Source organism: Salarias fasciatus, chromosome 20, assembly GCF_902148845.1.
Source record: "Salarias fasciatus chromosome 20, fSalaFa1.1, whole genome shotgun sequence".
In the NCBI taxonomy this organism is placed as follows: domain Eukaryota; kingdom Metazoa; phylum Chordata; class Actinopteri; order Blenniiformes; family Blenniidae; genus Salarias; species Salarias fasciatus.
In genome coordinates this window covers 18,469,510-18,495,447 of record NC_043764.1, presented here as the reverse complement: position 1 = coordinate 18,495,447, position 25,938 = coordinate 18,469,510, and the positions used below count along the sequence as shown (strand labels likewise).

General features: G+C 43.2%; 2 protein-coding genes across 3 annotated transcripts; both read left to right on the top strand.

Annotated features, from left to right (window-relative positions):
• The first annotated feature begins 6,834 nt into the window (after positions 1-6,834).
• LOC115408532 (cytosolic sulfotransferase 3-like) lies at positions 6,835-11,096 on the top strand. The gene is made up of 7 exons (XM_030119351.1): positions 6,835-6,973; positions 7,476-7,592; positions 7,786-7,886; positions 10,095-10,221; positions 10,318-10,415; positions 10,519-10,693; positions 10,769-11,096. Exons 1-7 carry the CDS (start codon positions 6,835-6,837, stop codon positions 10,879-10,881), a joined length of 870 nt encoding a protein of 289 aa, XP_029975211.1. The 3' UTR covers positions 10,882-11,096.
• Positions 11,097-17,232: 6,136 nt separating this feature from the next.
• Positions 17,233-25,167, top strand: LOC115408531 (cytosolic sulfotransferase 3-like). 2 transcript variants are annotated; one of them, XM_030119348.1, is made up of 8 exons: positions 17,233-17,337; positions 17,863-18,004; positions 19,209-19,325; positions 20,774-20,874; positions 24,178-24,304; positions 24,405-24,502; positions 24,606-24,780; positions 24,854-25,167. In XM_030119348.1, exons 2-8 carry the CDS (start codon positions 17,866-17,868, stop codon positions 24,964-24,966), a joined length of 870 nt encoding a protein of 289 aa, XP_029975208.1. In that variant the 5' UTR covers positions 17,233-17,337; positions 17,863-17,865; the 3' UTR covers positions 24,967-25,167. The 2 variants fall into 2 exon arrangements, with proteins under 2 accessions (XP_029975208.1, XP_029975209.1); XM_030119349.1 differs by lacking the exon at positions 17,233-17,337 and having other exon boundaries at positions 17,839-18,004.
• The last annotated feature ends 771 nt before the right edge of the window (positions 25,168-25,938 follow it).

Genomic DNA, 25,938 nt, shown 5'->3' with positions numbered 1-25,938 from the left:
TCTGTGTACTCCAACATTACTTTGTAAAGTATACTTAACTAGAATTTGGCACTCAGAGAGCGCAGACCTCTGCCACAGCTCAGATCAGTCACCAACAACAATAAGAACACCATATATAATAAAAAACATTTTATTTCTCCCCAACACAAACAATGTATGGGATAAAGCTGTTTGTTGCATGTTCATATCTCAGTGTGTTGCCTCACAGTGACACTCCGGAATCCCCCTATTTTTGTCTATTCTGGATCCGGGTATCTGGAATACTTCCGTGATCTGGATCAGCAGCTGATATCTGTTAGAGTCATTGAAGAACTTACACTGTAATTTTTTGCTAAGCCCCCTTGTCATTTATTGTTGAGTTATGCCCAACTACAGGCCCGCTGACAGCTCCACTCTACTCTCCATCATCCACACAGCAACTACTGGCCAAATCACCAGTGAGAAAAACTCAAGTTCTTTCACTCTCAACTCCTTTGCTGATGCCTCCCCTGTCCAGCCAAAACTGAGTTTCGTCATTCTCATTCTCTCCCAGCTGTTCTTTATCCCTCCTTTTGTTGGCTGTAGCTCCCCACATCTTCTCAGATATACACAATAGTTTACTCTCACCTACTTCCTCTGCAAGTAAAGTGGCATCTCACCTGTCTTAACTTGGACAGTGCACATTGGTAATGCTTAAACTGCTCCTAAGCAAGCCTTCAAGGCCTGCACTTGAACTCCATCCAAACTTGTCAGCACAGACTTTGCTGCTGACCCACATGACACACTCCCATAATCTAGCCTTGACCGGATTAGAGCTATGTGTTTCAGTGATACAGTGTCAAGTGTCCATTTCACCCCTGTGAGACCCCTCATGACATTTATTACTTTTTTTTAACACTATTCCACTAATTTACATGTTAATAATGATGATGTTAATGTTCATTGTTGTATACATGAATCTATTTTTGGTGTCAACTTGGTACCAAATTAGATCAATAAATTGTTAACACACTGCTAAAAAAATAAATGGAACACACAGACCAATATGAGAGTTGGCAAAAAAGGGTTGCAGTGTCTGTCGGCACGGTGTAGACCAATAGGCATTTGGCAGATCTGCTGTTGGCACCCAGTGCTCTTCACAGATAAGAGCAGATTCACACTGAACACGTGATAGATGTGGCAGAGTCTGGAGACGGCATGGAGGACTTTCTTCCTGTGACATCCTCCAAGTTTGACTGGTTTGGTGGAGGGTCAGTAATGGTGCGGGGAGACATTTCTCTGGAGAGCCGCACAGCCTCGGTGTGCTAGCAGAGGTACCGGGATGAGATCTTCAGACCATGGTGAGGCCAGTCGTGCTGCAGCGGGCCCTGGGTTCCTTCTGATGCAAGACAGTGTCCAGTCTGGCCAGGCCTCCTGTGTGTCAGCAGTTCCTGCCTGATGAAGACTTTGATGATGTGGACTTTTGATTTACCTGGATGATTTTGATGTTTTTTGTTCTCAACATATTCCACTATATATTGAAGATTTTCAACGGGAATATTTCATTCATTGAGACCCAGGGTCTATTATTTTCGTGTTTCATTTATGTTTTTGAGCAGTAGATGGGTAGGCCATATGCACTACTCAAAAACATTAGAGATATTTGGCTTTCAGGTAAAATTTTGGTAAAATGTGAAAAGTCCATGCCACAGGGATGAAAGCAGGGCTTTTAAATAGAATCATGCCACGGTGATTTTCTCATCTCAAACAATATGGTGAAACAAAAACCAACAATGATGGATGATATGTATATGTTGCCCGTGCATGAAACTCTGACTCTGTGGGTCTCCTCCCTCTTTTAACTCCTGGGAGGGGAGGAGGAAGAAGAGACGATCAATTATCATCCGCTGGTGAAGTCAATTATCCCCCCCATACACTCCTCTCCTTCGGCTGCTCAAACCCCCTCTTTCCGCCCTGCATCTGAGCTCAGCCACGCTCTGCTGCCACAGTATACTACATCAAAAAATGTCAACGTCTCAAATACCTGTCATGTGTTCTTCTTGAGCATCAATTACAGCTTGACAATCACACCTCATGCTGTTTACAAGTCGACTTGTCGTCTGCTGAGACTTATGCACATAGGACTAATTTCAGTACTCAAAAGAGGTGCGCTGATAATATAATAGTGAAGTTTATAATTCCTGAAAAGTACATCCTTAAAAAAGTGCTAAACACCCCCACACTTAAACATATGAAGAAATGTTCATACCCACATCAATTGAATAAAAAAATATGCAGAAACTGTTTCATATGTCAGTGTAACCACAGAAGTGTATTTAATGTTTCACTTGACATGACCGACATGGATTTTATATTTAATGAGGAGAATTCACAAGAACATCTGCCAGATGATTGCCTTTGTAATGTATTAGTTTTAAAAGACATCGCTTGAGACAAAAACGTGCTCCTGGACACAATTCAACAGATTAATTGATGGGACTCATATCAGGAATTGCTGTGAGATTGGGTTACCTGCATCGGTGTACCTCAGAGTCAAGCACCACCCAGAGCTCCGCACCAGAGAATGATTACTCTGATTAACAGGCAGGCGTTAACAACATGTATAGGACTAACTTTAAAATTAGCTTTGATTTGATTTGATTTTCTACAAATAGATTAGATTGCATAATCAAATAATAATAGTAAAAAAAAATATATTTACACAAATGAACAAGTTGAACATTTCAAATAAGAATAGGTGCAATTTCAACAATATGTTGGTTTGCAAAACGGTCAAATATACTTGTCCTCCATTTCTGGCTCGAAATGTGTTCACTCACAGCATGGCTTTGACAAAAACACCACTTAGGGGACGATCACTGATCTCTTCGTTTGATCTTCAAACTTGTGCAACGTTATTATCCTTGTTTTGAAAGATGCGATCCACAGTGAACAATGAGGAACCCGTGAACTGTGTTTGTTTGAAAATTGAAGTTTGGGTTTATCTGAAGCTTTAATGTCACGGTGCAGGTTGGAAGTCTGCAGTGTTTTCTGCAGTGTGTCCCGGAGCTTGCCGTCTGCAGCTTTCTCTTCAGCGTGCCCTGGAGCTTCTCTCTGCAGCTTCTGTCTGCAGCTCGCCTCCGGATCTCCAGCTCCTGGTGACCCAGTCCCTGCTCCTCCTCTCCCGGATGGCCTTGGGGAGGGAGGAGGTCCAGCCCTTTCAGTTGAGGACCCTTTTGAGTTTTTGCACCCCCGCTGAGAGACTTTTGTTTCCTGTCCTGCCTGTCCCTGACCCATCCTGCCTGTTTCCTACCTGTCCCAGCTGCTAACAGTGCAGCACCTGTTCCTGTTCCGTGCTGGCTGCCAGGAGTGCAGCACACCCTGTTCCTGTTCCATCTGCTCCTGAGTTCTGAGTCCGGTGTTCCCCGTCTGCTCCTGAGCCTGTGCCCCCCTCCCCCTCCGCCCGGGATGGTTGCCCCGTGGTGCACGAGGAGGCGCACATTGGGAGGGGCGCACTGCCATGCCCTGTGCCTCTACAGCCATGTGGGGGTCCTCTGGGCCGGTTTTGGTTCTGTTTTCCTTTTTTTTGCATGTCCTGTCTCACCTGCTTGTCTGTTCCTCGTGTTCTCCTGCCTGGTCTCCTCCCTCGTTAGTGCCCTAATGTGCCTCACCTGTGTCTACCTTATCTAAAGCCTGCATTCCTCACTTGTCTTTGTCGGTGCGTTGTCCGCGTGTTTCTGTGTCCCTGCCTGCTCCTCAGCTCAGCTCAGCTCAGCTTGCCCTGTGTTCCTGAGTCCCTGCGTTCCTGCTAATAAATGAGCTCAACTTTGCCTGGCTGCCTGCGCATGGGTCCTTCCATCCTCGCACCGTGACAACAAGGTGTCACAAATTAGGGTGGTAACAAGGCAGGTGACTAGACAGGAGAACATGAGGAGCAGGCAAACACAAAACAGGCCCCGAGTGCCCCCATGTGGCCGCAGAGGTACGGGGTATGACATTTAACACATTAAAGCGTTAAACACATTAAACCTATGGGCCATAATAAACCCTCTTTTGGGCTTGTTTCTGGCCTGTCATACGTATGTTTGACACTGCTGTCTTGTGGACCAACTCTCCATTCCTGCCATATTTTGTTGCTCTGCCTGTGTTTCCTCGTCTGTGCTTCCTCACCCCGATCATTCTTGAGTGTACTCAGCTGTTCATGTGCTTATTTATATTTATATATAAATATCTGCAGCTTATTTTTTTAATTTCATTTTGTTAAAGGTGCTGTAGGCAGGATTCCACATCTCCGCCATCTTGCTTAGGGTTACCTAAGCAAGATGGCGATTTGACCCATCGAGAAAGGCGATTTGAAACCCAGCACAGCCAATCCTGTCGTGTTTTCTCTGACATCACGCCCTTACGCAAGTTAAGCCCCTCCCACAAGAACGTGCAACGAACGCCCCTCGACCAATCACGGTTAGAGCCTCATGGGCTCTTCTGATTGGTCAAAGATACCTGGAGCTGTCGAGATTCCTTTTCAGCTCAGAACAGAGACAGATGGAAACGCCGCACCCTCGCGGTAGTGCAATTATGCTACACTCCTAAAGGATTATCAATGGATACTCTAACATTTAATCCAAAGAAAACACAGAAAAATTAGCATTGACTAGCAAAATCCTGCCTACAGCACCTTTAAGCCTTCTGTTTTTGGTCAAGTGTCATTGAAGATTGTTTTCTCCTCCATCAGCATCAGAGGTTCCTTTCGAGCAAAAACATTAACAGCATAGCCTGAAAGAAAAGGAATATCTGTATTGAGCAATTAAAAAAAAACATAAAACAGTATAATTTGAATGTGAGTGCTCCCTCTTGTTTTGATAGTAAACATGTTATCCAAGTGAGCCTTCATGGGCAAAGGTTGATGGTCATGCTTACACTGAATGAGAGCCATAAAACCATCTGGTGTCTGGTGTAACAGTTGGCGCTCTTACCTTGCAGGGTGAATAATTCCACCAATACATGTTTTTAGCGCATGTGTATGGGTTTTTTTTTTTTCAGTAAATCTTTCCAAAGTTGAGAACCATGTTTTTCAGGTAAACTGGTGACTCTTGTGAATGTTTGACAGCATCAGCTGAAATGTGCTCCTGAGATGAACAAAATGCGTGAATGAAGATGGGGGTGGATTGTCAGGGTTCTCATTAAATCAACATGTAGCTGTTTTTAACAGTGTGCACTTTGTTAAAATAGATCACAACACAAATACTGAGGAAAAGAAAAACGCACCCAGAAGTGGAACAGGCGACATGTCAGAATGTTCTCACAAAATCTACAGCTCAATAATACTGGGCCATGATTTCCAAATCCTGCTGTGATGACACTCCTTCATACAATTCAATCAAAATCTGTAAATGAAAATTAGAATTTATATATTACCTCAATTCAAGTTTAGCTCACAAAATATTCAAACAGTACATAATGGAGTTGAATGTAGTCTGATGGGGGTAGGGTGAGGGTGAGAGTGAGGGTGGAGTTACATTTTGAAACAAACTCACTGTGATACAACAGAGGACACTGGAGGATAATTTAGGATTGGAGGAAATATTTTTTGGTCAGCGTCAATCTGCAGCTCACAAAGCCAGAGAGGAGTCTGAAGGTAACATGAACATGTGATGAAAATTTTTGTGTGGTGTGTGATTTGTGATGGTAATCCGTTTGGGGGGGGGGGGGGGGGGGGGGGGGTCTCTTCTGTTTCTCATTTTATATGTTAAACAGATGTGCTTCCCCCTGACCGGGTGTGATCTCTAATAAGTGTCTGTGGTTCCTGTGCTATTCTTCTACACTTATGCGCATTCTAAGACGCCTCCCCGGCCACAGGGGGTTGAAGTGGGTTGGGTTGTTCACACAATGGATGTTATAAAATGTTGGTCTGCGTTGGAGACCTTCAGAACTCACACTGAACTGGTGACAATGAAGACTTCTCTTCTTGCTGCAGCTGGCATAAAAGAATCAAGGAACGCGTCGCTGGTGCATTCATTTAATAGAATTTCCACGACAAACATTGAAAAGGTATGTGTAATTGTTGATGCTACACAAACTTTTAAGAATGTCTTATCAAAGGTTGTTGTACCAGAGTAAAGCACTTTTGATTGTAACATAATGGACCACTGATGTGCATTTTGACCACAATTAGAGTTGTACGTTGCTGTAAAAACTTAGAAATATGGTCTAGCAGGACATTTTATAACACTGGCCGATGGCAGTGTTCACTCTTCTTTTTACATGACGTAAATGCTGAAGTGAATCTTTGCATATTTAAAATGTTTTCATATTACTTTATCCAGAAAGTTGGCAAAGGAGAAGGGCATTCTTTCACGGCAGCCCTTTGAAATAGTAACTCATGCTTTTATCATATCTTGGCTCGATTAGTGCAGTGCACTTTATATTAGAGACAGTCAGTTGTCTCTCACAGGTCTCTAGTTGGTTCAGAACGCTGCAGCTTAACGACGAACTGGAGCATGAAAGAGGGAACATTCTGTTCTGGCTTCCCTTCCCTGGCTGCCTGTGCATGTTTACAATTCTTTTTAAGATTTTTACATTTACTGTTAAGCCTTTGAATGGTCCCGCCTCATCTTCACTCTGACACTCTGCAGCTTGAGACTCAGATCTGCTCCGGTTTTGTTGTTGTTGTTGTTGCCATTTCATTATGTTTTATTGTTGTTGTTTTTTAAAATTGTATTTCACTTTTTTGTAAACTGATTACATCTCATGTTTTTAGATTTTTGTGTATCTTCATGGAGAGCATTTTGATTCAGTGGTTGTTGTTTTTAAAGTGCTTCAGAAAAAAAGTTGAGCTGAGTTTCATTCCACTTTGTTTGACATTTCTCTTTGAAGAAGATGGATGAAATTCCTCGACCAGAGCTGTTTGATTTCCATGGAGTCTCAATGATCAAAATGCTCACAGCGAACTGGGAGAACATTCAAAACTTTCAGGCCAGACCGGATGATATCCTCATCGCCACATATCCTAAAGCAGGTCAGTCCTCAAACCTGAGTTACTTCTTGACATCTCATACAAGTTTGGGATCAATACAAAGTCTGTATTGGGACACTTTTTGGGAAAGCTATGAGAGTATTACACTTTCTTTTTATAAGGTTCTCTGAAGAGTTCAGACTTGGTTTTTGAGTTATCAAGTATGGTGAAAGTTGAAAATAAGATGTGGTTCCTCTATGTTTCTGCAATTAAGTAAAACCCACCACCGCAGGTGGGTGTTGGATGATTAATAGGCTGTCAGATATGCTAGATCATTTCAATGACAAGTCCACTAAATGTTACATTCAACCTGTCTAAATTAGAACAAAAAAACATGTGCGTCAAGCTGAAGAGATGATCTTCTCTCCTTGTCTTACTCTCTGCATTTGTGAATCTGTTGGGTCTCTCTCTCTCTCTCTCTCTCTCTCTCTCTCTCTCTCTCTCTCTCTCTCTCTCTCTCTCTCTCTCTCTCTCTCTCTCTCTCTCTCTCTCTCTCTCTCTGTAGGCACTACATGGGTTTCCAACATCCTTGATTTACTGTACTTCGGTCAGAGAGAGAAAGCCATCCCTATATATGAGAGAGTGCCTTTCCTGGAGGTGTTTTCTCCAGGCATTGGTTCAGGTTGACGAACATAATAAACAGTTTTTATTCAAACAGTAAAGCCTATCTAACCTTACACAAGGCTTGTGCTTATATCTAAAAAAAATCTTTACCTTTTCGGAAATCACATTTCTTTTTTATCACAGTAAATCAAAGTAAGTGTTTTACCACAAAATGGGTTTTGCTGATGATTTTTGTTTGTTTGTTCACTCAGGAACAGATTGGGCGGACAAGCTGCCCACCTCCCCTCGACTCATTAAAACTCATCTTCCTGTCCAGCTCGTGCCACAGTCATTTTTGGAACAAAAATGCAGGGTATGATGTTGTGTTGTGTGTGATGTTTGTTATATCTTGGTACAATCACAACATGCTGAGTTCACAGAAGACGCAGATTTTTTAAAGATAAAGTAAAATTGCAAGGTGATTTTGTTCTTCTTTTTCTTTCCAATGTCTCAGTGTCTCTTTCCTTGTGTTGTCACTTGCACTACACTCATACATACTAAACCATAGGTTCTCAGAGTGTGTTAGGATGTGCCTCTTTCACACAGCTTCATTGGAACTAAGTCCTTCACTCCCCCACTCTCATGCTGCATGAAGTAATTTATGGTTTGGTGCTGGATTTCTGGATCATATTCATTTTATAAAGTATAATTACGAGAATATTTCAGACTCAGAGGCAATATGAAAAACTCTTCCTGGCCTGGTCAAATGCATTTCATCTGAAATCTGGTAGATCTTCTGATATAATCTACAACTGCATGAAAGGGTATTAATGAGTCTCCTTTACAGTTATAAAAAATGCAGAGAAATGAATGAGTGTCTCAATATAATAAAAAATAGATGAAACCCTCCGTGACCTTGATCCACAGATTGCTTTTGCTGCTACTGCTGCACCCCCACGTAGCTCTTTGCACCCATCAGACAAGGCCTGTCCTTCATTTTGGGAACCACTGCTATGGGAGGAGGCAGAATAACGGTCATCATAAATGGTAAATGGTAAATGGCGCTTATATAAAAAGAAAAATAAACTCTGGATTGACATGAGCTGACATGGTTTGCCCAAAAGTTGGTAAACTTTTCAAGTAAAGGTGTGGATTTGCCCATCCACCTCGAGATGTAACCTGTCAGTCTTTACAGCTTGAGCACTTGGTGTGGAAGTTAGTATGCACAGGCGATGCTCAGTGGACTCAACTCTTATCAGTGCCGTACAGTGCATGTGTCAACCTGTCTCTTTTCTTCATGAAAAAAAACATACCTCACAGAACAGCACTTTTTCATCCGCATTAGCAGAGACCAAAGTGCTTTACACTTTACACTACCATTCACCCATTCACATCATACTGGGTGGTGGTAAGCTACTACTGTAGCCACAGCTGCCCTGGGGCAGGCTGACGGAAGCGAGGCTGCCAATCTGCGCCATCGGCCCCTCCGACCACCACCAACCATTCACTCTCCCACTACTTTCATACTTACGCAAGGTGGGTGAAGTGTCTTGCCCAAGGACACAACGGGATACAGTCAGGTCGGCACCAATCCAAGTCAGCCCTGGCCAACTCGGCACCGCCATCGGGATACAGTCAAGTCGGCATCAAAGCCAAGTCGGCCTCGCGGGGGTGCTCTCAAGTGGCCGAGTTGGTCGGTGCCGACTTGACTGTAAGCTGCTTACCAACTCGGCCAAAAGCCTCTTTTTTTTTTTTTTTTTAATCACGATGAACCGCAAAAAACTGTGCAAATTTTGCACAGTTTTTTGATGATGCACTCGGATGTAGGTTTTTTGTTGTTTGTTTTTTGCCGCTGCGAGAGGGCAGATTTCCATTTGCACCAACCTAGTTGATGTAAACATCAGTGAAATATAATGAAATATTTGATAAAAATTTAATAAAAATTTAAATACCGGTAATAAAAATTCGAGGAGTCTGTGCCTTCAGAGCGGACAGAGCGGACGTATGATGAAACTTTTCCTAATCACAGCTAAACGTGTTTTTATTCTGGTGTAAATCCAATCTGTGGACAAAAATAATGATTTAAGATATTTAATGATTTAAATAAGCAGCTTGACAGTTTTACGCCTGCGGGAGCGGGAATCGCACCGTCAACCTTCTAGTTATGAGACAACCTGCTCTACCATCTGAGCTACTGTCCTCCCCTCCATCACAAAGGAAACTCAGTGATATAAATAGTCACACACACCTCATAAACACTGGTTGACTAAAATGTGTGTCTTTGAACAGAAGAAAGAAAATGTAGAAAATTTGCACACACATGAAACATGCAAACTCCTCACAGAAAGGCTCCTATGAGAAGTTAAACCAGGGAACGCCTGATGAGGTGAGACTGCTAACCAGACTATACGACCAAAGTCATTCTCAAATCCCTTTAATGCTAATTTCTGTGAACATCCTGAGGTGTGTAAGACACACCTGGTTGAAGTTTTGTTCTGCCTTTAGATCTTCTTCTCTATTTTTCACTCTCACCATGATGATTGTTTATTGTTGGTTGTATTTTTCTTTTTTCTAAATCTAGATAGTCTACATTGCCCGCAATGCAAAAGACAATGTTGTGTCTTTCTTCCACTTTGATCGTATGAACAAGAGTCAGCCAGAACCTGGAGATTGGAGCAGCTACCTTCAGAGATTCAAGCAAGGAAAGAGTATGTAATATGAACATGAAGTTAATGTCATAAAGCATCACATTGATATTATATCCTGCTTATGGACTACTGTAATGTATTATTCTGTGGTCTTAGTATTGTATGGATCCTGGTACGATCATGTGAGCAACTGGTGGAAGAAGAAACAGACTTATTCAAATCTGCACTACATGTTCTTTGAAGACATGGTTGAGGTAACTCAGCTGTTTGTTTTTCTATTCTTGTTTTGACTGGTTCCCTACATCCAACATGTTCCTTGTCGTGAAGTAATGACAACATTGAACCATGTGCTTTCAGGACACCGGACGAGAAATAGACAAACTCTGCTCCTTTCTTGGTTTGACTCCTTCAGTCGAGGAAAAGACGAGAATCACAGGAGAAGTTCATTTTGACAAAATGAAGAAGGATGAGATGACTAACTACTCAACCGTCCCTGTCATGGATTTCAAAATTTCTCCCTTCATGAGAAAAGGTATGAATAATTACAACCAGATGCAATGAAATTCAGCAGCAACAAAGCTCTGACTGAGTCTTTGTGGTTCTGCAGGAAAAGTGGGTGACTGGAAGAACCACTTCACTGTGGCTCAGAATGAAGAGTTTGGTGAAGACTACAAGACAAAGATGAAGGATCCCACTCTCCAGTTTCGCACAGAAATATGAAAAGGACCAGATGTGTAGATGTTGAATGACTGACAGCATGAGACACTCCTGAGTGGAGAGATGCAGATTGCAGATGTTGCTGATTTGTCCGAATCAGAGCTGCAAGGCATGAAACACAAATGAACACATGAAATCAAAAGACTTATCATGCATTAGAGAGAATGTTTCTGATTTGACATGATAGATTTATGTCCCATCTTGATTTTGAGTGTGGTGGACCAGGGTTCCAATCCAATCCTAGAAAGGAGGACATCTGGCACAAACACCAGCCAGATCCATGATGCAAGCTGCTGTGACGATCCCTCTATCTTGTTTGTATTACTCGATGTGCACTCCTGTTTTGTGAAATGGCTTTTGTGTACCAAAACTTGGTCACCTCTGGACGAGAATAAACTGCCAAAGAAGTTGCCAAAGTTTTTCAGGTTAATTAATAACTTGAAATAACTGGTTGTTGTGCATGTGGCTGAGCGTCCGTTCCTTGTCTGCCCCACCTGTTGTCTGTGTCTTGCCCTGCATTTTGTTTATTTCTCCCATAGACAGAATGCCCTGTTTCCCTCATTTCCCTCATGTCACACTTTTAATTATTCAATTGATCTATCGTGTCTTGTCTCCTCCCCCTTCCCAGTATCTTTGTTCTGATGCCCTGATCTGTGTCTGACATGTTGTTTATCTATCTGAATGATTGGAGCATCAGCTCCTTCTGGGCCTGTCTGCTAATCTCGATTTTGGACTCAGTTTTCAACTTTGACTCTGGCTTGGATTACCCTCCCTTCTGATTTGTCTGAATTAATAAAATCTGCTCTGAATTGGTTCCCATCTGCTCTTCAGTTTACCTGTGTTTGGGTTTCCAAAGGTAATTTATTACTTGGGGAATTTTAATACATTTTTAATTGATTATTAGCTTGCGGCAATGGTGTTACTTGGCCTCCAAGTGGAAGCTGTTCAACCACCTTTACAGGAAGTGCAGTGACAGTAGACCAAGTGGGACCACAGCTGTCATGGACTTCAGCTTGCCCTGAGAAATTGGAGGAAAGTGACTTACTGGAATGACCTGTTCCTTCAGAAGAGAATGAGGAGGTGAAGGACATCAGCTACCCTGCGACGGGACAGCCGGGCCCTCATGACCATTGCGTCCAAAGTCATTGTAATGAAGATCACCCTCTGAGAAGGGTTCAGACAAGACTTCTGCAGATTGACTCTGAGGCCTAACTGGGCCACATGGGCAAGAAGCCTGAAGTGTCTTGGACCACCCTGAGCCTGTGGCAGCGAATAGATTAGCCAGTCGTCCAGGTATGGCAGCACTTTTATGCCTTGTAAATGCAGGGGGGAAAGAGCAGCCTTCACGACTTGGGTAGAAACCCTTGGTGTGAGGGAGAGCCCAAAGGTTAGCACTCGGAAGTGGCACCCCCTGTAGGCAAACCAAATAAATCGCCTGACGGCTGGCCCCTAGGTTTCCTGGAGAGACAGTTGACAGAGCCCGCAGCCCGGGGTTCCCTAGATGGTAGGCGGACAGAGGTGGGAAAGTCCCTGGCTGGTCCTTGTGGAGGCCACTGGGGACCACAGCCCTCAGGGGAGTGAAGCCGAGATGGTGAACGATGAAATGGAACAACAGAGGAGCCCCAAATGTATTCTGAGGGGCCCAGCTTCTGTTAAGGCTTGAGAGCTGATGCCTGGTCTTGTGGGCCGTTCTTTCCAACACTTCTACAGCAACCAAAAAGCTGTTCTGGTTCCTCCACCACACTTCGGAGGGCCCTCCTAGACGCGTCCGTCAGGGGGGACTGCACAAGCCACACCTGGCGCCATGCCTGGACCAGCAAGGCCATTGTCTGCCCAAGCTCTCTTGATTCCAGAGCAAAAGCCTGCAAAGCACTGAAGCTTATGCCGGACGTGTCGACGCTGCCCTCTTGCAGGGAAGCAGAGAGGAACTTCCCAAAACACCGCGCTCCTGCACCGCCATCATAGGCTCTCGTGAGGAGGCCAGCGGTTATTCGACACTGGGATCGAAGGCACCTCACAGCCAACTGAAGGCTCTCCTCTGGGAACGCAATGAGGGACGCAATAGCTGGTAGCGCTCTGACGTTCAATGAATGAGTCGTTCATTTGAGCAACTCTTTTAAGTGACTGACGAGAGCTGGTTCACTGCTGTCTGAGAGCCGTTCTTATGTGGAAATTATCCACGCTCCCTTCACGTGTCATCTGTGTGAATTATGAGTCTGAGCTGTCACCGCTGTCTTCATGTGAACGACTGACGACATCTCAGGGTTTCAGTTTTCCACAGCATGCTGAAGTCACCTGAACACAGCAGCCAACTTGCGGAGAAGTATCTGGAAACTGGAGTAGAGCCAGTGTTTTGGAATAACTGGTTTCCCTATTACTTGGCGACTGGGTTTCTTTCACATCCCTTGTTGCTGGTAGATTTTAAAAACCAGACAAAAAGTTGTGTCAGACCTTTTATGAGTCTAATTTCAACATTGACTGCTACTAGCAGCAGCAGCAGGAAATGCTAAAGGAAGTCAGTCACTGGTTAACAAGGAAACCAGTTAATTTGAAACACCAGTGTCACGCCCTGTGCCCCTGCACCCATGTGGGGGCGCTTGGGTCCTGTTTTGTTTGTCTTCCCTCATGTTCTCCTGCCTGGTCACCTGCCTGCTTCTCTTGTTGTCCTGTTTGGTTTCTGTCTCGTTAATTACTGAATGTGCTGCACCTGTCCTGCCCCCTTTATTAAGCCCTGATGTCCTGGTGTGTCTTGTCGGCTCCTTGTGGGTGTGTCTGTGTGTCCTGGCCTGAACCTGCTGTGTTTTTTGAGTTTCCCGAGTTCCTGGTTTCCAGCCCTCCTGAGTTCCTTTTGGAAATAAAAGACCCTTTTTTGTACTCTGCCTGCTGCCTGTGCCTGGGTCCTTCCACCTCGCACCCGTGACAACCACATTGACTGCTGTGGGGCGGCTGTGGTTCAGTGGGGAGAGCAGTCGTCTTACAAATGGGAAGTTGTTAGTTTGATTCCTGTCTCCCCCTGCCTGCATGTCAAAGTATCCTTGGGCAAGACACTGAACCCTAAATTGCCCCCAGTGGATGGACTGAGTGCCCAGCCTCCTCCACTGGTTTGTGAATGTGATCTTGCAGTGTAAAGCGCTTTGAGGTCTGTTAATGCAGAGGAAAAGCGCTATATAAATGCAGTCTATTTACCATCAAAGGACATGTAGCAGTATTTTGAAGCTCTTCTCTAGGGATGGCATTCAAGGTAAACCACAATATAATGTGTGTCAGAAAAACACATCTTTTAACTCTGGGTCATCAAACAAATTAAACCACCAGATGAAAACTCCTAACTGACAGTAACAGTGTCAGACGTCAGAAAGTAAGGTATTGACTCCGCACCAATGAGGCCGATGTGTCTAATAGAGTCACGTGACGTTCGTCAGGGAGACAGTCTTACATTCAGGGAAAAAGGGAAACTGTTTTACATTGTTTTGGTAAATGGCTGAACTGTGAACGTCCCAGATCACCAAGATTGTCTCCTTGGGGACAAAACGGTGGTACCTCATTTCAACAAACATATCTTTAGAATATTAAAAACTGGCAAACCTGTGCGAAGGACAATTCTGAAGTGTTGAAGAGATCCCCAAATCCCCAGGCTGAATATGTGGAAGACAACATGTGAGAAGATGTTAGGGAGATTGTACAATCAAACTGGTGTAATCAATCAGTGAACAATGGGATAGTTTTGGCAGATTTATATTAGAGACAGAAAGCTAGAATAAAGACAATACTGATTTGATAAAAATGTGCTGCATCAATACCTGTGTTGTACCTGGGATCATGGACTGCCCTTCATATAGAAGTATGTGAACATAATAATACTTATTATTATTGCTCATTAAACAATGAACTTTGATAAGAGTGACTTTGTGCAGTTTCCCTTATAACTATTTCACCTAATAAAGTCACGTATGACAGGCTACTCCCAAAACAATGTCAGTTGCCTATTTAAAGTTTGTAATTACTCATTAACAAAAAAACAAAAAAACAAACAAAAACCCTTTAAAAATACAGTAGAAGATACTGTATTAATATAAAGAAATTTTCTTTATTGGTTTTTTGCAGGGTTTTCCTCCATTTTTTCCACAACACAATACATTGGGGGTACAAATAAAGCGCTCTTGCCTCACACTTTCCATCTTCCTGTTAACTTATTGTGTAGTCTCCTCCCCCTCCCTGCAGGCTCCTGTCTGTCTCCCTGCTGCCAGATGATTGCTCATGCTTGCATGTCCGCATCCTATGACTGCATCGGTGCAATGATTGATGCTCTTGCTTGCCTCACAGCAAGGAGGTTCTGGGTTCAAATACGGCCTGAGGTCTTTCTGTGTGTTGTATGCATGCTGTCCCTGTGTGTACATGGGTTCCCTCCTGGTACTCCAGCTTTCTCCCTCGGTCTAAAAACTTGTATGTCAAGTAAATTGCCTGTAGGATGTGTTTGGTTGTCTGTCCCTATGTGATGCACTGAGGACCTCCAGGGTGGAACTCAACTACAAGAAGCTGGGATTGACTGGAATAACTGTCAAAGGGATAAATTGTACATTTACCATGAGAGAGAATTCCATGCTTTCAGCACCACCTTCTGGTGGTCAGTAGGGATGAAATAGAACTGATGCCAACAATGATGGTTTGAAATTTGATATGAATAACAGATAATATCCTTTTTTTTTTTTTTTTTTTTTTTTTTTAGAAATCTGTTTTACTGTCTGTCTTTTGTTTATCCTAAAATGCAGAGTGAAAGTGTGAAGTGAGCAAATGATACAAAAGATCAATGTGCTCTCAACTGGATTGTTTCTTTCTCCATATCAAGGTGTGGAAACTGTCCAGTAAAACAATCTGATGTCTCTGTTGACAGCTGATCATAATGTTTAGTCCAGTCCCGTCTGTTTCCTACTTATAATGGTCGCTCATATATTCTGTATGTTTTGAATCTATTTTTCTTTTCACAAGTTGGACTCATGTACTGGATTAGTGGTTTGATTTCCACGGATTCTCAATGACCAATTACTTCACAGACCACTGGGAGAATGTTCTAAACTTTCAGGCCAGACCAGATGATATCCTGATTGCTACATATCCTAAAGCAGGTCAGGTCAGTCATGAAACCAGTTGCTGCATGATGGTATGTAAGAATGTGTACAAAGGTGAGAGGTGCACGGACGTGCTGGTGCATGCTTTTATTTCCAGTTGTTTTTATCATTGTAATGCACCACTTTCTGGTCTCCCTCAGTAGAGTATCAGCAGCCTTCAGCTTCTCCAGAATTCAGCAGTACGAGAACTGACGAGGACCAGAAAGGAGCACATTACACCAATCTTAATATTGCTTCATTGGCCACATTGGCTGTGTGTCATTTTATTCCTAGATATTTCTGTTTTTGTTTTGTGTTTAACTTGTAAAGCACTGTGCCAAAATTGTGTTTGAAACATGCTTTAAAATAAAATTTGACTTGAGATAAGCTCTTCATAACTTGGTTTTAGTGTTAGTGTGTGGAGATCTGTATTGCTGTATAAGTGTGAGAACATGTAACTTTTGAGGACCATATAAAAACTTGCTAGAGCAACACTTGCAGGTCAAATGCCGAGGAAGAAACACAGGAGCTTTGCACACAGCAGCACACCAGCTTAAGTGAACATATAAACAAATAAAAATAATACTCTTACTGAAATAACATCACGATGGTGTCACATAACAAATGAAAATGGGTGGAAAACTTATCTAACCTGCCACTAATTTGGTGCAGTTTTCCCAGCCGTTCAGGAAAACCTGACATGCGGTGGACGTCAACATCCAGTCTTGTTCTTCATCTTCTCTCACTCACACATAGGGACACAGGGACATGTGGCTGCAGCAGTTCCTGCAGGACTCTTTCGAATGGACCCCGCCTCTTCATAGCAACATAATAACCTAATTTTTCTCTACTTAACAAGATCATTACATTGAAAAAAATTAACAATATAGTACACTAAGTTTGTTCAGTAATGAGATAACATTTTTAACAAACACGAAAGAATATGTCATGACAACAAAAAAAATGTATCACTATTAATATCCAGGTAAAGAGTGTGGCTTTACATTACTGTGGTAATGTTATTGAAAAGCAAGAAGGTTTAGAGTTCTGGGTAGAATTTTGTGGACGAGAAGGGGACACTAAATTATGAGACTTCACAGTGATGAAAAAGTTGTACTGCACTGACAGACTGATAGAGCGAGAGACTGACTGACTGAGAGGGAGCGAGAGAGGAGAGGAAAGAAGGGGAGGAGTTACAGAGTGAAATAAACTCTCATGAGGTACATATGGTGTCTCACAACAGTAGAGACTGGAGGACTGTCAAAGGGAAATATTTTTTGCTCTGTGTAAATTCGCAGCTCAAAAAGCCAGAGAGAAATCACCAGGAGTCTGAAAAAGACTGAACACTGAAAAGGTATGTTTAATATTCCTCAACTCAGAACTCTTTGCTTTTCTATGAAAGACTCAACAGCATATAAATCCTGTCACTTGTCTCTGATTGATAACGCCACACAAACTGTTGAGAATGTTTTATCGAAGCTTTTTGTAATGCAGAGCAGAGTAAAGCATTTGACATTTTGATCACACTTTTAGCTTTTTGTTGCTGCAGAAGCTTGCAGAAACTATCCAGGAGGATATTTTATGTCACTGGCTGATTTCAATATTTCCTCCTGTTTTCACATGACAAAAATGCTGAAGTTAATCCTTGTATATTTCAGATGTTTTCATATTGCTTTATTCAGAAAGGTGCCAAAGGTGAAGGCCGTGTTTCCATGTCAGTCATTTGAAACAGTAATTTATGCTTTTATCACATCGTGGCTCGATTAGTGCATGATGGATGGATTTATGCATAGCACTTTGATTCAGTGGTCATTATTTTAAAGTGCTTCATAAATAAAGTTGAGTTTCATTCCACTTTGTTTGACATTTCTCTTTGAAGAAGATGGATACAATTCCTCGACCAGAGCTGTTTGATTTCCATGGAGTCTCAATGATCAACATGTTCACAGAGAACTGGGAGAACATTCAAAACTTTCAGGCCAGACCGGATGATATCCTCATCGCCACATATCCTAAAGCAGGTCAGTCCTGAAACCTGAGTCACTGCATGACTTCTCATACAACAAGTGTGGGATTATGTAACTTTGTGGAATCAATAAGAAAATGTGTTGTACTGTATTCAGACACTTTTTGCAAAAGCTATGAGAGTTAATATGTTTTCTTTTTTAAAGTTCTCAAAGAGTTCATACTTGGTTTTATGGTGAAAGGTGAGAATAAGGTGTGGTTACTCTATGTCACAATGATTAAGCAAAACACACCACTGCAGGTGTGTCTTGGAGGATCAATGGGCTGTGAGATATGCTGGATCCTTTTAATGAAGAGTCCACTGCTTGTTACATTCAATCTATCTAAATAATAGATGGTTCAAAAAGATTTTTAGCTGAAGATATGATCTTCTCTCCTTGTCTTGCTTTCTGCATGTGTGAATGTATTGAGTGCCAAACAAGGGACTTTGTGCTGTTAAAGGATAAGTTCAGTTTAAACAGTTTTCACGTTGTTTACAGAATGAAGTAGAACAACATACTCACCCAGAAGGGTTTTCTGATCCGATAAGTGGTTCGGGAGAAATTTAGATCCAAAGTCGAGCTGCAGACATCTGTATACTGTTAGCCAATGGGGCATGTGTGGCGAAGAAGGAGATCTCTGAACTGCAAACATCTTCTTCTTCTTCTTTGGAGCGGGTGGTGAGCAACAACTTAGGTGCACAGCGCCACCTACTGTGTCTCTTGGTGAATGTACTTCAGTTTACATCCTGATCACCGTATTCACTTCAAAGATCTCTAAAACCGCAACAGCATGTATTTTGCGACACTGGGCTGTCGTGGAGGAGTGGCGTGAGCAGACCATGAAGAAATATTGGTGAAACTAATGAGTTTTTGGATGATTAAAGCCGTTTTGGGAGCCGGCGCCACACATGCCCCATTGGCTAACAGTATACGGATGTCTGCAGCTCGACTTTGGATCTAAATTTCTCCCAAAGCACTGTTCGGATCAGAAAAGCATTCGGGGTCAGTATATTGTTCTACTTCGTTCTTTAAACAACGTGAAAACAGTTGAAACCGAACTTATCCTTTAAGTGAGAGCGTTAGCTCCAATACTACAGCTGTTTCTTGTATTGATTGTGCGATAGGAAATGTTTTTCATTTTGGTAAATACTAGATTGTACAAAATCTCGCATCTTTCTAACGGCCTGACCCGAAATTATCTCTCTCTGTCTCTCTGTAGGCACCACGTGGGTTTCCAACATCCTTGATTTACTTCACTTTGGTCAGAGAGAGAAACCCATCCCATTGCATGACAGAGTGCCTTTCCTGGAGACTTTTTTTACAGACTTTGATTCAGGTAGATGACCTGCCTGTCCAACTTTACACAAGGCTTGTGTTTATACCAAAAATCTTTAAATTTTCTGAAATCATATTTCTTTTTCATCACAGTAAGGGCCAATCCCAATTCTACCCCTTACCCCTACCCCTTAGCCCTTAGCCCTACCCCTATCACTCTCCTACCCCTTTTAGAATAGGGCTGAGGGCTAGGGCTATCTTTGCAGCACTATGAATTGGGATACCCCTTGGCCCTTTAAGCCCCGCCGCACTCCTATAACAACAAAAAATTATGGATATTAGAAATGATAGAAATTACATTAGAAATTACTTTTATTTTTTTAAAAATGGTATTATTATTTACCTTATATTTCTTTTTGAGGTTCTCCCACTTTTTTGAAGCTTGCTGGGCTGTAACTTCCCCTTCCAAGCCATTTTCTTTTATGAATTTCCTAAAGTAATACAGATATATTTGTATAAACACGTTTTATTACTGACATATTATAGCTTAGACGAATAATATAATTTACTCCCAATGTGTTTCGGCACTGTATTTTGATTTCAAAAACTTTTCTTCCTTTTTAACCTCTAAACCAGGGGTCCTCAAATACAAATCTTGAAGGTCCACATTTGCTTTTTATATACAAGCATGGGTCCGGACTTCAGCGCCCTATGGGAGGGGGGGGGGGGGGGGGGGGGCGGGGGCATACCGAGGACTGCCGAGCAGTGCGGTGCGACGGAGTGCGCTGGACACGCGCAGAGCGGCGCGGTGCAGAACGGTGCTCACACGGAACATGGAGCGTTTAAAGAAAGATTTTTTTTCTTATTTTTTTTCCATACATTTGCCCTGGGGCAGCAGCGAGGTGTGCCGCGGTCCGGTCGTGGACCGCGGTCCGCTAATTGAGGAACCCGGCTCTAAACTGAATCAGCAGTCGGGTTTCATCGGGGGTCCCTGTGTCTAACATATTACGTTAAAAACATGATAAAGGATGACGTTAACTCAGTGATTAGTGCTCTTCATAAGTTACAAATTCACGATTGGAAACGGTGCTGCGCAGCGCTAAAACGTTAATCCATGACTGGGACACTGTCACGCTAGTTTATCTATAAATTCAGTGAAGCAAATACACTTTTTATAGCTTTTTAAATAGTATACAGAAAGCAATCTTACATTTGTGCGACTCCGTGGTGGGCGCCATGTTGTTTTTTTCTGGCCAATGTGAAACTCCGCCTACCCCTATAGAGAATAGGGAGCATCGATGCAGACTTCACTGAAAGGGGTGAAATAGCCCTTCCCCTTACCCCTACCCCTATTCAAAAAGGAGAATTGGGATAGCCCTTAAGCCTCGTGAACGCGCATATCATAGGGGTAGGGGTAAGGGGTAGGGGTAAGAGGTAGAATTGGGATTGGCCCTAAGTGTTTAACCAGAAAATGGGTTTTGTTCATAGTTTTTTTATTTGTTCACTCAGGAGTAGATTTGGCGAACAAGCTGCCCACCTCCCCTCGACTCATCAAAACTCATCTTCCTGTCCAGTTCGTGCCAAAGTCATTTTGGGAACAAAAATCCAGGGTATGATATCATGCTTGATGTTTGTTATATTTCAGTGAAATCACAACATGCTAAGTTTACAGATGGTCCACACTTTTAAAATGAAGCAGAAGCAACAATTGCAATGAAAAAGAAATGTTCAGGCCACACAGTGCATACATACAAAAAAACAACAACAAAAAACTACGTTCTCTCCCTTCCTGGGCGTTATCTCCTTCAAGCTCTGGTCCTGTATCAGAGGCCTGGGAGCTTGAGGGTTCTGCGCAGTTGTTCCTCACACTGCACTCTTCTGGACAGAGATCTCAGATGTTGAGATCTCAGCAGGGGGGCAGAACCTCTCCTTGGTATATGCCTCATTTGATTCTCACCTCCGCCACTGGCTTTGAGTTAGCTTCCAGAGCCGTCTTCCATAGCCTCATTGAGTTTCCCAGGAAGGTTGTCAGTTCCCTGTTGATGTTGTACAGTTTCAGGCATTCCAGTTTCCATGTGTGTGGCATTGAATCATGGGCTTTCTTGCAATCAATGCAGGCAGTGCATAGGTTGGCGTCTCTGGTCTCACACTCTTGTGCAATCGCCCTGTTGACCAGTGACTGGTGCTTGGCTCCTCAGTCATTATTGCCAATTCCTTTCTGGGCTATTGCTCCATGTGCCTGTTCATCTTAGCTGCTGTGATGCCATTTAGGAGCTTCCATGTAGTGCTGAGGCAGGTTATAGGCCAGTAGATGGATGGTATTGTTCCCTTCTGGGGGTCCTTCATGATGAGGACTGTTTGACCCTGGGTCAACCACTGTGGGTAGCTTCTTTCTTTTAGCAGCTGGGTCAATTAAGCTGCCAGATGTTCATGGAGTGCAGTTAGCTTCTTCAGCCAGTAAGTGTGAATCTTGTCAGGAACTGGAGCTGTCCAGTTCTTCATTTTTGTTCCTATTTTCTGGATATCTGCTGTGATTCTGCTTGCAGGTCTTCCAGTCACTATGCATTAGTGTTGTGTGATGCCTTTTTCTCCTGGATACTCTTTCAATATTGCTAAGTCTCCACCCCAGGTAGGTCTGCTGTGGTCCCACTGCCCTGCCATTGAGGGTATACCTTTGCAGGAAGACTGGAGAATGTTGTGTTTATTCTCTTGGCTTCCACTTCTCTTGTATACAGGGCCGGCTCTAGGCATAGGCGAACTAGGCGGCTGCCTAGGGCGCCACGTCCCGAGGGGGGCGCCGCGGTCGTACAAGGGGCGCCACGACGCTCTGTGTTCCGTGTGCCCCATTGTGCAGCGGTCCGACGCATTGCGCTCCTCGTCCTCGGCACTGCCCGGCACTGATCGGTATTGTTCGGCATCGCACCCCCCCCGCTCAACAAATGTCGGGACCGCTCGAAAAACACGCTCCCAAGGGGCGCTCGTCTCGGGCTCGCCTAGGGCGCCTCTGAAGCCCGGGCCGGCCCTGCTTGTATACCTCTTCATGCGGGTAGCTAGGGCTGTGAGTCTTTGCTTAGCAGTGTCCAGTGAATCAGCTGTTGACAGCTTGATGTATTTCTTAGGTAGCTCCTTCTTTAGCTTCACACCTCATTTCAGTTCTGCCAGGAGGCTAGCTTCTTTCTGTGTTGCCTTGATTTTAGCCTCTAGCCTTCTTTATCATGGAGGCTCTGACTTCTGGCTACTCATGCTGTTCATCCTGAAGCCAAGCATCGCTAGGACGACTAATACCATGGTGTAGATCAGCTGCTTGGTCTTGGTGATGTTGTGGGTCGGGATACTTAGGAGTGCTTTGTTTACATTGTCTAGTAGAGATCTTTCTGGTACCTTGTTCTTTAGCCTTGGCAGGCATGTAGTCATGTTCTCCCAGGACTTCAGGATCGTCTCTTTCAGGTCAGTGACTCTCCCTTTGAGTAGTTCTCCTATTGGGGCTTGTTACCCAATCTCACTGTTTGAAAGACTGTTTGACTTACATATAAACAGGAAACAAACACAATAGAAAATAGACAGTTTCGAAATGTATGTAATGTAAGCATGCATGTATGCATGTAAAAAATATTGCACATTTGGAGGCGTCACACATATTAATACAAACTTTAATTCAAGGCTCTCACAGCAGTTGGATAAAAGATGTTTTTCAGTCTCTTAGCCCTGGTTTTGATGGCTCTGTACTGTTCGCCAGATGGCATAAGCTCAGCCAGGAATTGTCCCGGGTGGTAGGACTCCTTCAGGATGGTGTTAGCTCTCCTGAGGCAGTCGGTGCCATGAAGGTCTTCCAGTGTTGGTAGGGGACACTCACTGATCTTCCCAGCCATTTTGGTGACCCTCTGCTCGTTCCTGTTTGCCACTGTGCAGCTGGTAAACCACATACAGAAAGGGAAGGTGACTTCCACTTCCTTGGAGTCCACAACGAGGAGAAGTTGACCTGAAATTACAACTCTACACAGCTGGTAAAAAGGGCACAAAAAGACTCCACTAACTAATACCCTTTCACACTGCAACTAGCGGGTCGACCCGTGTTTTCGACCCGTGTTTTCAACCCGCTAATTGCCTTTTGTGTCCTTTCACACTGCATGCAGACCCGCGTCTAAACCGCCTGCTGGCGAGCCGGGTAGCTGCGTCTTCCCGCGCTGATAGTGTCCCGCGTTGATGACATCATCAGCGCGACGGAGCAAAGCGAAAGTAAACAATGCAGCGGAACACAGTTCCCGTTACCTGTAGATGAATCTCCTCTTCCCCACGGATCCAGAGGAGCTCTCTGGTCTCGCTATCTTGCCAATACTGGGTCATCTTGACGAAGGAAATCTCATGCTGTGTCCAGAAACAACAACTAGCGCGCTAACGTAGCCATGCTGCGTCGACGTCATCACGTAAGTTACTGCGTCGGCTCGCGTCTGCCTTTCACACTCCCTTTCGCCCCTCCCACTAAAAGGCGATAGTAGCGAAAAACCCAGGTCGATTGCAGGGTTGAAAAACCCGGGTCTAATGCCGAGTGAACACTTTCACACTGCCACGAGGACCCGGGTAATTAGCGGGTTTAAATGGGTTTTTTGGCCAGTGTGAAAGGGGTATAAGAATCCTCAAGAAGAATAACATCAGTCAGAGATTGTTTTAGTCCTTATACCACTCCACTGTGGAGATCTTCCTCACATACTGCCTCTGTACTTCATTTGCCAGCTGCAGAGAGGCAAACAGGAACAAGCTCCAGAGGGTCACCAAAACAGCTGAGAAGATCAGTGGGTGTCCAACACCATCCTTTTAGACCATCTGCTTTCAGATCTTCTTCTGTACTTTTTATCTGCATTGTGAATGTTTGTAAGTTGTTGACTGCATTTTCTTTCTTTTCTTTCTAAATCTAGATTGTCTACGTTGCCCGTAATGCAAAAGACAATGTTGTGTCTTATTTCCACTTTGATCGCATGAACAAGGGTCATCCAGAACCTGGAGATTGGAGCAGCTACCTTCAGAGATTCAAGCAAGGAAAGAGTATGTATTGAATATGAATATAAGGCTAATATCAAAAAGCACCAAATCAATTTTACATACTGCTTACGCACAACTTCAATGTATTATTCTGTGGTGTCAGTGGTGTTTGGATCCTGGTACGATCACGTGAACAACTGGTGGAAGAAGAAACAGACTTATTCAAATCTCCACTACATGTTCTTTGAAGACATGGTTGAGGTAACTCAGCTGTTTGTTTTTCTATCCTTGTTTTGACTGGTTCCCTACATCCAACATGTTCCTTGTCATGAATCAATGACAACATTGAACCATGTGCTTTCAGGACACTGGACGAGAAATAGACAAACTCTGCTCCTTTCTTGGTTTGACTCCTTCGGTCGAGGAAAAGATGAGAATCACAGGAGAAGTTCATTTTGACAAAATGAAGAATGATGAGATGCTTAACTACTCAACAATCTCTGTGTTTGATTTCAAAGTTTCTCCCTTCATGAGAAAAGGTATGATTGATTACAATAAGGTACATGAAATTCAGCAGCACAAAGACCTGACTGAGTCTCTGTGGTTCTGCAGGAAAAGTCGGTGACTGGAAGAATCACTTCACTGTGGCTCAGAATGAAGAGTTTGATGAAGACTATCAGACAAAGATGAAGGATCCCACTCTCCAGTTTCGGACTGAAATTTGAATGATGAAAGCTGAATGATTGACTGCATGAGGCACTCCTGACTGGAGAGATGCAGATTGCAGATGTTGCTTATTTGTCCGAATCAGAGCTGCAAGGCATGAAACACAAATGAATACATGGAATCAAAGGACTTTTCATGTATTACATAAATGTGAAGCTTTATGGCCTGCATTTTGTCTCATGAAACTTGGTCACCCTTGGACAAGAATAAACTGCCAAAGAAAGGTTTTCTCTGAGTCACACAATTGAGTTTTCTGTATGATTCCTGACACTCTTGGTAATTTTCTCAGTGATAAAATGAACATAACAAGTGTGTCAGCATGTTGAAGCTGGTACACCATCAGCCTTGCAGCTGTGGGTGAAGAGCACATCAGAATCTATTACATTTTTAGGGACACTCCTATGGATTTCAGACAACTCAAAAATTGTTTTAACAGTCATTAAATATATGGGCAAAGTTGACTTAATCCATCATCCATCTTTACGTGTCTACACCACCTTATCCAATTACGGGGGCGCAGAAACCAATCTTAGGTGATGATGGTCAAAGGTAGATTACATCCTGGACAGGCTGCTGGTCCATCAGACTCACATATGGGTATTTTATCGTCACAAATTAACTTAAAATGTATGTTTTTAGAGTGTGGGATGAAATTGAATCACTAATTTAGGCATAGAGAGAACATGGAAACTCCACATTAAACGACCTGTTTGGATTCACAACTGAGAGAGCTAAACCACACCACTGTTAGCCTCCAACTTCGAGTTTAGCTGTGGTGAATCCAATTTTGTCTTGATATCATTGCAAAAATGCTGACAATGTTCAGATATACTATTGTATTGGATTTTCTTTCTGTTTTTGATTTCAGTATACTTTCACAAAAGAGAGGAGATCACTATAAAACACCACAGGGACCATCAATGAAATAGCAGCCCTAAGTCGGGAACATATTTCAGACACTGATTTTCTCC